Source organism: Lontra canadensis, unplaced genomic scaffold (assembly GCF_010015895.1).
Source record: "Lontra canadensis isolate GAN:19392208 unplaced genomic scaffold, GSC_riverotter_1.0 scaffold68, whole genome shotgun sequence".
NCBI classification, from domain to species: domain Eukaryota; kingdom Metazoa; phylum Chordata; class Mammalia; order Carnivora; family Mustelidae; genus Lontra; species Lontra canadensis.
In genome coordinates, this window is record NW_022631062.1 from 5,245,142 (window position 1) to 5,257,368 (window position 12,227).

Genomic DNA, 12,227 nt, shown 5'->3' on the forward strand with positions numbered 1-12,227 from the left:
TCCCCAGCGCCGTCTGTTGAAGAGGCTGTGTCTCGCTGAGTGTGTGTCTTCTCTCCTTTGTGGAAGACTAGTTGGCCTTGCGGTCATGGGTTTCTTTCTGGGCTCTCTCTTCTGTTCTGTTGATATGCGTGTCTGTTTTTTTCTGCCGGTACCATATTGTTTTGATACTAGGAAGATATCTTGACATTTGGGATCGCGATAGCTCAAGATTGCTTTGGCTCTTCGAGGTCTCTGTGTGGTTCCGATTATGTGTTCTAGGTCTGTAAAAAAGCTGTTGGAATTTTTGTTTTGTTTTGTTTTTTCTTATCTCTTGAAGATTTTACGTATTGGTTTGACAGACGGAGATCGCAAGCCGGCAGAGAGGCCGGCAGAGAGAGAGGAGGAAGCAGGCTCCCCGCCGAGCAGAGAGCCCGCCGCGGGGCTGGACCCCAGGACCCTGGGTCTCACGACCTGAGCCGAAGGCAGAGGCTTTCGACCCACTGAGCCAGCCAGGCGCCCCAGGCTGTTGGTATTTTGATAGGCATTGCATTCCGTCTCTAGATTGTCTGGGTCGTAGGGACGTTTTATTGACGCTCTTCCAATCCGCAAACAAACGGCTGTCTGTCTGTCTGTTGGTGTCACCTTTCATGTCTTTCGTGAGTGTTTTATAGTTTCCAGAGTACAGATCTTTGACTTCTCTGGTTCAGTTTGTTCCTAGGTATTGGGCCGTTTTGGGTGCCATCGTAAGTGGGGTTGTTTTCTTCTTATGATTTTTATTTTAGGATTTGTATTTATTGACTGACTTGACAGAGAGTGAGAGAACACAAGCAGGGAGCAGAGGGAGAGGGAGAAGCAGGCTCCCCACCGAGCAGGGAGCCCGATGTGGGACTCGATCCCAGGATCCTGGGATCGTGACCTGAGCCAAAGGCAGATGCTTAACCACCTGAGCTACCCAGGCCCCCCGGGGTCGTTTTCTTTTTAAAACAGATTTTATTTATGCATTTGAGAGGGAGTGAGAGAACACAAGAGGGGGCAGGGAGGGGTGGAGGGAGAAGGAGAGAAGCAGACTCCGCGCTGAGCAGGGAGCCCCATGCGGGGCTCGACCCCAGGACCCCGAGAGGATGACCTGAGCCGAAGGCAGACGCTTCACCGATGGAGCCACCGGAGCGCCCTGGGATTGTTGGCTTCATTTCTCTTTCTGCTTCTTAGTGTTAGAAAGGCATGGATTTCTCTGTGTGGACTTTGTAACCTACGACCTTCCTGGATTTGTTGATAAGTTCCAGTAGGGGCTCTTTGGAGTCTGGCAGGTTTCTTGTCTGTCTCTAGCATCGTGTCATCTGCAAACAGTGAGAGCTTTACTTCTTTCTTACCCGTGCAGATGCCATTTCCTTGTTCTTTCTCGTGGGATGCTATGGCTGGACTTGCAGTACGGTTTTGCGTGGCCGCGGTGAGCATAGAGGTCCTCGTCGCGCTCCTCATGGTCAGGGGAAAGGTCTCCGCGTCTCAGCACTGAGTGTGAGGTTAGCTCCGGGCTTTCCTTCTGCGGCCTTGATTATGCTGATGCTTGTTCCCTGTAAACCTACTTCGTTCAGGGCTTCCGCCCCCCGACCCGCGAATATCTTCCTTCTTTCTTTCTTTCTTTCTTTCTTTCTCTCTCTCTCTCTCTCTCTCTCTCTTTTGGACGCACAGAGAGAGCGCAGAAGCAGGGGGAGAGGCAGAGGCGGAGGGAGAATCGGGCTCCCCGCGGAGCAGGGAGCCAGAAGTGGGGCTCAGTCCCAGGACCCTGAGATCAGGTCAGAGGCAGAGGCTTTACTGACCGAGCCACCCAGGTGTCCCTGTTGAAGGCTTGTATCACGAATGCCTGTCGTACTGTGTCAAAAGCTTTTTCTCCATCTGTTGAAATGATCCCATGGTTTTTATCCTTTCTCTAGTTTTTTTGTTTGTTTGTTTTTTGTTTGTTTTTAAAGATTTCATTCATCTTTTTGACAGACATAGGTCGCGAGCAGGCAGAGAGGCAGGCAGAGAGAGAGGCGGAAGCAGGCTCCCCGCTGAGCAGAGAGCTTGCCGCGGGGCTCGATCCCGGGACCCTGAGATCGTGACCCGAGCCGAAGGCAGAGGCTGGACTCCCTGGGCCACCCAGGCGCCCCTCTAGTTTGTTTTTTGTTTTTTCATCCTTTCTCTTGTTGATGGGGTGTATCTTGTTGATGGATTGGGAAGTAGTGAACCAATCTTGCATCCAGGAATCAGTCTGGCTTCCTTGTGGTGAGTGATTTCCCTAAACCGTTGCCAGACTCTGTCGGCCGGTATTTTTTTGAGGGGGTTTGCTTCTGTATTCGTCAGAGGTGTTGGCCTGCATCTCTCTCTTCTCCTGTCTCTCTCCCCTTTTTCTTAACTTTAATTTTTTAATTTTTAATTTTTTAAAAGACTTTGTTTTACTTTTTTTTAAGGATTGATTTATTGATTTGGCAGACAGAAATCACAAGGAGGCAGAGAGGCAGGCAGAGAGAGAGGAGGAAGCAGGCTCCCCGCTGAGCAGAGAGCCCGATGCGGGGCTCGATCCGGGGACCTTGGGATCACGACCCGAACCGCAGGCAGAGGCTTTAACCCACTGGGCCACCCAGGCGCCCCAAGACTTGATTGATTGATTGATTGATTGGTCAGATGAGAAGCGGGCAGAGAGGCAGGCAGAGAGAGAGGAGGAAGCAGGCTCCCCGCCGAGCAGGGAGCCCGAGGCGGGGCTCGATCCCAGGACCCCGAGGTCATGCCTGGAGCCGCAGGCAGAGGCTTTAGCCCGGTGAGCCGCCCAGGCGCCCGTCCCCTTTCTTAAAACAATGTGGCTTTAGTAAGAGTAACTGCCAAGTCAGCCAGCAACATGAGCAAAGTTAGGCACTAGGGGTGCGATGGAAGGGGAGGGGTCTGATGGAAGGGGTGGGAGCCTAGGGAAGGGGTGTGTGACGGAGGGGAGGGGGCCCTACGGAAGAGGTGGCGGTGTGGGGCGGAAGGGGCGGGGACAGACGGAATGGGCGGTGTGTACGATGGAAGAGGCGGGGCCCGAAGGGGCGGGGTGTGTGACGGAAGGGGTGGGGCCCTGCGGAAGGGGAGAAGCATGTGACGGAAGGAGCGTGGTTAGTGAGGAAGGGGGGGTCTGGTGGAAGGGGTGGGGCCCTCCGGAAGGGGAGGAGTATGTGCGGGAAGGGGCGGGGTGTGTGACGGAAGGGGAGGGGTATGTGACGAATGGGGCGTGGTGCCTGACGGAATGGGCGGGGCCGGGGACAAGGGGCGGGGTGTGTGGCGGAAGGGGCGGTGTGTGTGTGGCGGAAGGGGGTGGGGCCCTCCGGAAGGGGTGGAGTAAGTGACGGAAGGGGCGTGGTGCCTGACGGAAGAGACGGGTTCCGAGACAAGGGGCGGGGCGTGTGGCGTAGGAGGCGGGCCTGGAATAAAGGGCGGGGTGTGTGACGGAAGGGGTCTGACGGAAGAGGTGGGGCCCTGCGGAAGGGGAGGAGTAGGTGACGGAAGGGGCGTGGTTAGTGAGGAAGGGGGGGGGGTGGTGGAAGGGGTGGGGCCCTCCAGAAAGGGCGGGGTGTGTGGCGGAAGGGGCGGGGTGTGTGGCGGAAGGGGCGGGGTGTGTTCCGGAAGGGGAGGGGTATGTGACGGAAGGGGCGTGGTGCCTGACGGAATGAAGTCATATGGTATTTGTCTTTCTCGGATTCGTCTCACTTACCATCGTACTCTCTAGATCCATCTACGTCATTACAAATGGCAAGTTTTTGTTCTTTTTTGTGGCTGAGTAATATTCCATTGCACATATTTACTGTATGTGCTTTACCCATTCATGTACTGATGGGTAGTTGGGCGGCTCCCATGGTTTAGCTGTTGTAAATAATGTTATGGTAAACGTAGGGGTGTGTGTATCTTTGAAAGTTAGTATTTCTTACAAATCACTTTTTTAGACGTCTTTTTTATAAAAGACTTTTTTTGTAAGGCATTTCAGGGTGGTCTCCCAAAAGTTAGAAATAGACCTGCCCTATAATCCAGCAACTGCACAAAGTACACAGAAAAACGAAGTCAAAGGGCTGCTGGCACCGTGACGTTTCGAACAGCATCGTCTGCCGCAGGCAAACTACAGAAACGGCCCAAGTGTCCATTGGCTCATGAATGCGTGAAGAAGATCCCATGGAATATTATGCAGCTGTAAAGAGCGATGAAGTCTTTCCACTTGCAGGCACGTGGATGGAGCAGGAGAGTATTGTGCTAATTGAAATAAGCCCGAGGAAGACAGATACCACATGATTTTGCTCATATGTGGAATTTAAGAAACAAAAAAATGAACAAAAGTGGAAAGTAGAAGTCCAGACAGAGCCTTCACTATAGAGAACGAACTGATGGGTTCAGAGGGGAGGCGGAGGGAAATGGGTTCAGTAAGCAATGGGGGAGAGGAGGGCCCTTGTTGGGAGCAGCCGGGGTCGTGTGCACGCGGTGACACTAGACAGAGCACTTGAAACTGCTATTGCGATGTGTGTTAGCTGACAGGAATTTTAGGTGAAAACTTAAACATTAGCACGGCTCCTGGGTGGCTCAGCGGGTTAATGAGCATGTGCCTTCCACATGGGTCATGGTCTCAGGGTCCTGGGTTGGAGCCCTCCCTCTCCTGTTCCTCCTTTTTTTTTTGAAGATTTTATTTATTTATTTGACAGAGATCACAAGTAGACAGAGATGGAGGTGGGAGTGGGGGGGCTGCAAGCAGGGACCCTGCTGAGCAGAGAACCCGATGCAGGCTCGATCCCAGGACCCTGGGATCATGACCTGAGCTGAAGGCAGAGGCTTTAACCCACTGAGCCATGCAGACGCCCTGCTCCCCCCCACTTATATGCGCGTGTTCTCTCTCCCTGTGTCAAATAAATAAAGTGGTTTAAAAAGTTAAAAAACCATTAGCAGATAAGAGAAAAAATAGCGTCTATCCCACTGTTCTCATTCTCCCCCACAGTTGTTCTTTCTCAGTGGTCTCTGCGTCTCCCATAACACATTTTGCCGTTTCCTTTGTTCTCCCTCATCCCCTTTCCTGTTACCTTTTCTCATTCCCACAGTTCCCCGTTCACCGCCGTGATCTTGTCTCTCCCGCGTGCCCTGTTTTTCTCCCCGTCCCACATTTCTCCTTTTTTCCCCATAATCTCGTGTTTCACACTCCGTCTCCCGTCTCCGGTGCAATTCCTTCTGCCCTGGTTCTCTCTCTCCCACGATCCCTTGTGTCCTGCGGCGCCTTGTGCCTCCCACACTTTCCCAGACCCTCCACGGCCTGGTTCTGGGGTTATTTCCCTCAGTTTCCCACACGCTCCCGCCATTCTGGGCCCTTCACCGTCCCTCCCAGCTCGGTCTCCTGCGGTGCTGCTTTCCTCCACACTTTGTCCTCCCGACAATTCTGTTTTTTCTCGAGTCCTCTGACCTTCCCCACAGTCCTCCTCGCAGTCGCCTGTCTCCACTCCGTTCTTCCCCACAGTTCTCCATCTTTGCCACATTCTCTCCTTGAGTCCGTCGTGCGTCCTTACGAGCCCGTCTCTCCCCGGGTTCCGTTTCTCTCCACAGCTCCCCATTCTCCAGAATTCGCGTCTCTCCCACAGGTCTTTTCCGTCCTGAATTCCCCTGTGTCCTCCGCAGCTCTCACTCCCACAACTGCCTGGCCCTCTCGGGAGTCCTTATCTTCGCCTTCGTTCCCTGTTGTCACGGCCCTCCTCAGTGTGACACCAGGTGGCCCCGCGGTGGCCACTGCGAGGGAAGTGTGGAGGAGATGCCCCCGTGCTCGTGACTTTGGTGCATTTTCTAGATCAAAGTCAGTGTCCTGAAAGCGATCCAGGTCGCGGTGTCTTATGATCTCTGGCTCGGGGGTGCCCCCTGGCCGGGCTTTCGGGGAGTCCAGGAATGACAGGTGACAGTGTGGGAGACATCCAGTGTGACTTCAGAAATGTGTACCTGCGTGGGGCCAGGAAGTTCCCAAGAACCCGTCTGGGCTGGCAGGGCTCGTCACAGCAAGGGACCAGGAAGAGGGGCTGGCCCTTGGGTCCCAGGAGCTTGCGGGCATCTGCACACCCCGCAGGGACACGCGTCAGGGGTTCACACTTTGCACCAACGGAGAATTAATGCAAATCCCCAGCGGCCCCACTGGACTCCCTTCTCTGAGCCTCGCTCAGCCAGCACGCTCTGTCTTCGTGGAAACCTTTAGGGCCAGAAGAGAAAACCCATGGAAATGCAGGCCCCCGGGACGCGGGTGCGGGTTGGGCTGGGCGGCGGCAGCGCTGGCATCTGGGAAGGCCGTCAGGGTACAGATGCGTCTTCTCCACGGAGCCCCGGGGCAGGATGAAAGAACCAGGAACTCCTCAAAAGCCACAGGATCCAGGGCAGGCCCTGAAGTGTGAGGTCCCAGGGGAGTGTCCCCGGCCCAGTCCTTGATCACAAGTCAGCACGTGATGTCCCCCCACGGAAGTCCCCACCAGTTCCCATGAGCTCAGGACGCCCTCAGCAGCAGCGCGTGACCCTGTGAAAACCAAGTCTCTTTGAAGTGCGGTCGTAGCCGTGGCTTCTGGAAGGCTTCCCCGCTGCTGCTGGTCTCCTGGCAGCGCAGGCTCCCCGCCCCAGCTGACGGTCTCCCACCGACCTCGCCGGCCGTGCAGATCTCCGTGGGTCCGTGCCTCCGCCCGTCTTCTGCGTCCCCCGTCTTCGTGGTGCTCGTGAGACAGAGTCTGGCGCGCTCAGACCGCGGCTCTCCGGACTCCTAACCCGGGCCCGGGAGGAAGCCCTGACCGCTGCGCCCCCAGCAGGGGTGTCTGTGTCACGGCTGGCAGTGTGGGGGCTCCTGAGGGGCCGTGCGTGCGCTGTTTCGGTCGGGTCATCGTCTTTTCCTGTGGTTCAGGCTTTGCTGGACCTTCCGCAGACACCGATCCTACTGTCTGCTCGTCTCCGCAGAGCACAAAGGTCCTCTTCCGCGTGCGGTTCCCTCAGCTCCACACGCGTCCCTTGAGAAACGGCTCTCGCCCCCACTTCCTTCTGCTCCGCAGTCCCACTCAGCGCTCTGCGTCGTAGCGCGGCCGCCCCCTGCCGTCAAGGCCCTCGCTCCGCCGTGCGCACCCATGCAACCGTGTGTGTCCAGCACCTTCCGCGTGCCCGTGTTCCAGGGGCGCTACTGGTAACTGCTGACTGCAGCAGGCCGCTTTCTCGTGCACAGGGACTGTCACTGCAGCGGCAAATGCAAATGATTATGCAGTATCCCGGGTGGCCCAGACGTTTCGTGAAGAAACACAAACCCGTAAGGGCAGGAGCGTGGCTCTAGATAGGGTGTCCTACATTTGTCCCTGAGGATGAGGGAGCCCTTGAGGTGAGATCTGGAAGGCGACAGTCCTACCGCTGAACAGCTGGTGCCATTTGAATTGAGATCTGAATGAGGTGTAGACGGGAGCCTGAGAAAAGCTGGGAACGAGCTCTGTGGGCAGGAGTGATGGGCAAAGTCCCTGTGGCAGAACTGGGCTGGACGTGTGAGAGAGGCCAGCGTGCCTGAGTGTTGTGAGTCAACACAGAGTGTGACATGAGTGGGGAGTATAGTGACCAGTAAGGCCCCTTGGTGGATGGACTTTGCGATTTGGAGACAGGAAGGACAGTCACTTGCCCTTGCACAGTTGAAAGGGCCACACTTGGTCATGTGTTCCCTGTGGGTGTTCCCCACGTCCAAGCTAGAACCGGGCGCACAGCAGGCGTGCCTGGACACTTGAGGAACAAAAGAACGATTCCGACGTTCGTTAACGGACCCGCTCACGTTCTGAACGAAGGTGTATCACTGGCACGAACAGACCTTCAGGACGACCCAGTTGGCGGGACTAAGTGCCCTGATTGGCTCCCACTTTTCCCCCCTGAAACCCCGGGGCATCAGCCATGAAAAGACAATTTTTTGAGAAGATTTTTATTTGACCGAGATCACAGGCAGGCAGAGAGGCAGGCAGGGAGAGAGGCGGAAGCAGGCTCCCCGCTGAGCAGGGAGCCCGATGCGGGGCTGGATCTCAGGACCCTGAGGTCATGAGCTGAGCCGAAGGCAGCGGCTTAACCCACCGAGCCACGCAGGCGCCCGATGAAAAGACGGTGTAGAGGTGTTTTTGTCTGACGCGACTGGTGGTCTCCAGCCAGCTGGACCCTTCCTGGGCTTGAGTGCAGGCGGCCCAGCGGCCGTGGGGTCCCGCTGGCCAAGGCAGCGCCCCCTGCGGCAGCTGCCCCCGTGGTCACAGCGGGCCGCGATCGCGTGCTCCCCCGTCCGACAGCCCAGGGCCCCGACGCGGCCCGTGTGCGCCGCTGGTGTGCATTCGGGCCACAGCTGCCCCGCGGTCCGGCGCGGGCACACGCGGCCCCCGGTGCGGAGGCCTGGCCGGAAGGACGCGGGGGCTGAAGGTGCCCGCGGGTCGCGCACCGCGGCCGAGGAGCGCCCCTCCGAGACGGCAGCACCGTCACAGGCTTTTTCCGCTTTTCCTCCGCAGGTTCTGAGGCCAGCACCGTTGACACCCCCGTCGCCCGGGAGCCGCGCCGCGGAAGGGGGGTTGACTGCGTTCCCCCGCCCCCGGGAGACCTGTGAGCGGGACGCGCGTCGGGCCGCCACGTCCTCAGCCTGCGTCTCTCGGTCTTCAGAGCCGTGTTCTGCCCCCGATCTGCCGCCCGCACCGGCCGGGCTTTGCTCCCGAGGACGCTCTCTGCCGACAGGATCCGCGAGCAGGGCCGGGAGCGGAGGGCGCGGCTAATGCGGACGCGCGAGGCCCTTGGCTTCTCCGAGGCGGCGGCCGGCCGCGGGCGCGCAGATCCGGGCCCCCGGAACTCGAGCGAATAAACGAGCGAAGCGGTGACCGCGCCGGCCTGCGCGCTTGTCCGAACCGCACCCGCGGGGCGCTCTGCAGCCAAGTGCGGACGCGCCGCTCGCGGGTGGGCGAGGGGAAGCGGGGCTGCAGGAGGGCTGGGGCGGCGGCGCTCGCACCCTCCCCGCGCCGGGTCCGCGTCCCCCGCGCAGCCGCCGGTCCCGGGCCGAGCGGGGACCCGGTCTGAGCAAACCGGGGAACCCGCTGTAGATCGCCGCATCGGCCGAATCCTTCGGTCCGCAGGAATCTGCGCGCTCCGACGCTGTAAGCGTCTTGTTCATTTCTGGGCCAAAGTGTCTAGCGCGCCCCGGAGCGGCCGGCCCGGGGGGCCTCGTGCAGGAAGGCCAGACGCCGAAGCCTCCGGACACCGCAGGCAGCTCCGCCACGTGACCCCTGCCTTCGCGCAGCCGACTCCCGCTTGCTTTAGAAAAGCTTAGAGGCTTCTAGAGTTGTACTGCTGGGGACTCGCTTGCTGGCAGGAGGCCTCCGGGCACGGCTGCACGGTGCTCAGGTGCCCAGGGCCGTGCGCTCCTGGGGGTGGACCCACCGTGACCCGGAGCCTCCGGTAGCGTCAGGAGTGCACGTGCGGCTGCCTTCTTACTCCGTGTGGACATCCGTCTCTGCCGGCGTGGGAAGCGCCCCCTGTGCAGGAGGCCTCCCCGCCCCCGCCGGCCTGAGGCCAGGCCACCCCACCCTGGACGGCGAGATGCCCAGTCCTCGCTCCCCGGCCTCCCCATGCCTGCGACAGGAAAGGGGACCCGGCTGCCGTGCCCCCGCCGCAGACCGGATCAGAACTGGGGCCGGGACCGGGCAACAGCAGCCTGTCTGGGAGGCCGGCCTCGGGCTACTGTGAGCCCTGGGCAGCTCCCCGCATGCGACCCGGCCCGTAGCCCGTTCTTGTCTGTGTGGCCGTCGAGTCTGGTTCTCCGACAGCCCTTGGAGGGCTCGGGCCCTGCTTCAGTCTCCTCGGCGGGCCGCGAAGCGGAGTCAGTCTCAAAGACTTGCAGGTCAGACGACCGTGCCCCAGGGTCTGCTTCACGGCTGGGGGCAGGGGGACGGGGAGCCCAAAGGTGTCTCCCAACTCACAGCTCCGTAGCGGGCACCGAGCGAGCCGTGGATGCACCGGGGACACCTGCGGAACCGGACCGGCCCCTCTGTGCGGAGGAGAGACGCCGCAGACGGGGACTAGAGATCGCAGCGGCAGCCTGGTTTGTAGCATGTCCCGGTCCCGCGGTGCTAGACACCCCGGGCTCGTGAGGGGCAGCGATCTGGGGCCGGGAAAGCGGGGACGGCGCCAGCGGGCTGGGCTGGACATGCGGCGTCACCCGTGGCTGGGGCCGCAGTTTGGGTGGGAACGTGGGGCGCCTCCCCCGTGTGACTCGAGCTCCAGGGCAGCGCAGGCGGCCTGTGGCTCATCGCACTTCCAGGTCCCTTTGGAGGACTCTGCTCTCACCCCCTCCGCTTCGTCTACGGTGTCTCATCTGCGTAGACTCCCCCTCCCCTGTCTGTTTGGCTGGGGTCTCCCAGTCGCTCTCACTGGACGGAAACTGGGTTCCTCCTCTGAGCCCTTCTCCGGAGCAGGTGACACCGTGCAGACCAGCGTCCCGCCCTCTCCGCGGCCGTTTCCCACGCCCTGTCCCCATCCTGGTGCACGTGGGAACGCGTCCCCTGGCGGGGCGTACCTTGTGGATGAGACGTTACAGAGCAAAGGGAGCCGGACTGGGAGAAACCAACATGCGGCCACGGCCCGAGCGCTCTGCAGGTTCCCAGTCCCGCTGTCCGTCGGCGGCACCCGCAGCCCCGGGTGCCCGGACGCCTTCCCGCCCACACGAGCAGCCGGCAGGAGCCGGCAGCAGCCGCGTCAGGGTGTGACGCACGCGGAAGTCCGGTTGAGTGACCGCGAGCTGGAGCTGCCTGACACACAATGACGGCGTGTCCTGTCTGCTGTGAAACGCCCCGTCTAAGGCTGTGGCTTCCCCCAAAGCCACGCGTCATGACGCCTCCATCCCTGGGACCCCGACGTGCCCTGTGCTCCCGAGCCGGGGGGACCTGCTTGGTCAGCTTGGGAGTCGCCGAAACGCAGCAGCAGCAGGGGGCCGCGTCGCCCACAGCACCGGGGCCCCACTGTCTGCTGCGTTCCGGTGCAGGGGCACCTTGCAGGGGGCGGGAAGGGCACCGTGACCTTCTCGGAGACGGGTCTGGCAGAGAAGTGCCTGAGCAGCACCGTGCCGCCCTCCCCGCCCAACTCCTTTCCAATCGTGGGGACGGCAATACCCCGTCATTCTGGGGCGCCCGCCGACCGACGTGACGTCAGCAGCGGTCAGCGCGTGGTACGGAGGGTCCGCCCCTGCCGAAGGTTCGTGTGCACCGTGCAGTCCCCCGGGGGCTAGGACTCGGGGTTCTCCGGGTGGCTCAAAGCTAGCCCCGGAGCTCAGACCCTACCAGACCTACCTGCCAAGACCCCTCTGCTCGGACGCTTTCCAGCCGCCAGCCCCGGGTGACACAGCGAAGCAGGAACCCGTGGAAACGTGCCCCCGCTGCAGAGCCCTCGGCCGTGGCTGGGCTGCGGTTCCTCCCGCCCTGGGCGCTCGTTCCCACGGCCCCGTCCACCAGAGCGACCCTGGAGGGACGCACGCGACTTCTTTCTTCGGGAAAACGCAGAATCTGGTTTCTGTCTATCCGTCCGTCCGTGTCAACCTGGGCCCGAGGGTCCACCCCGCGAGCGCAAGAAAGCACACCCACCAAGTTCTCTAATATCAAAATAGAGCAATTTATTCAAGACACTGAGTATGATTGGTTGATTCTCTCTGGAAACAAAGGAGCTACGACACACAAGGTGACTCTTCTCAGCGCGTGAGGGTGGGTGGGCCGGAGGACAGACCGCGGCGGATGCGATGGGACGGGATCGAGAGAAAACGCAGACAGGGGACCGCATCTGGCTGTACGTCTGACACAGACAATAAAAACCGCAGAAGCCAGAATTCAAAACCTCAGTGAGTGGCGGAAAGAACATTTCTGCATTTGACAAGAAACACGATTTAAAAAAGGAAAAGAAAAAGGTGGAACAGAAAGTTAAAAATAACAACAAAGCAGACCCTTACATCTGACAAAGTGCACTTCACGTGGCTCCGTGATCTCGGTTCAGAAAGACAAGACAAACGTCATGTCCCGGGTGCCGTGTGGCGTCAGCGGCTGGACGCCCTATCCCGGCTCGCCCTCCCGGTCCCCTGCCGCAGGGCAGCATCCCCTTGCCGGGCGGGCCTGGGGAACGCGCTCTTGGTCGCTTGAAACCCAACCGCGGATCCTGGGCCGCATCCCGTGTTACTGTGATTGCAGAACCAAGGTTCCCTCTGGTCCCAGAGACGGAAGCAT

At 59.9% G+C, this 12,227-nt stretch overlaps 1 protein-coding gene across 1 annotated transcript in view; it reads left to right on the forward strand.

Moving 5' to 3' along the window:
* GPR143 (G protein-coupled receptor 143) overlaps window positions 1-8,830 on the forward strand; it is a 31,586-nt gene extending 22,756 nt beyond the window's left edge. Inside the window, exons 9-10 of the mRNA XM_032880268.1 lie at window positions 8,487-8,577; window positions 8,635-8,830. Of these exons, the coding sequence (XP_032736159.1) occupies window positions 8,487-8,577; window positions 8,635-8,830 (287 nt within the window). The remainder of the gene's footprint in view (window positions 1-8,486; window positions 8,578-8,634) is intronic.
* Window positions 8,831-12,227: the final 3,397 nt, after the last annotated feature.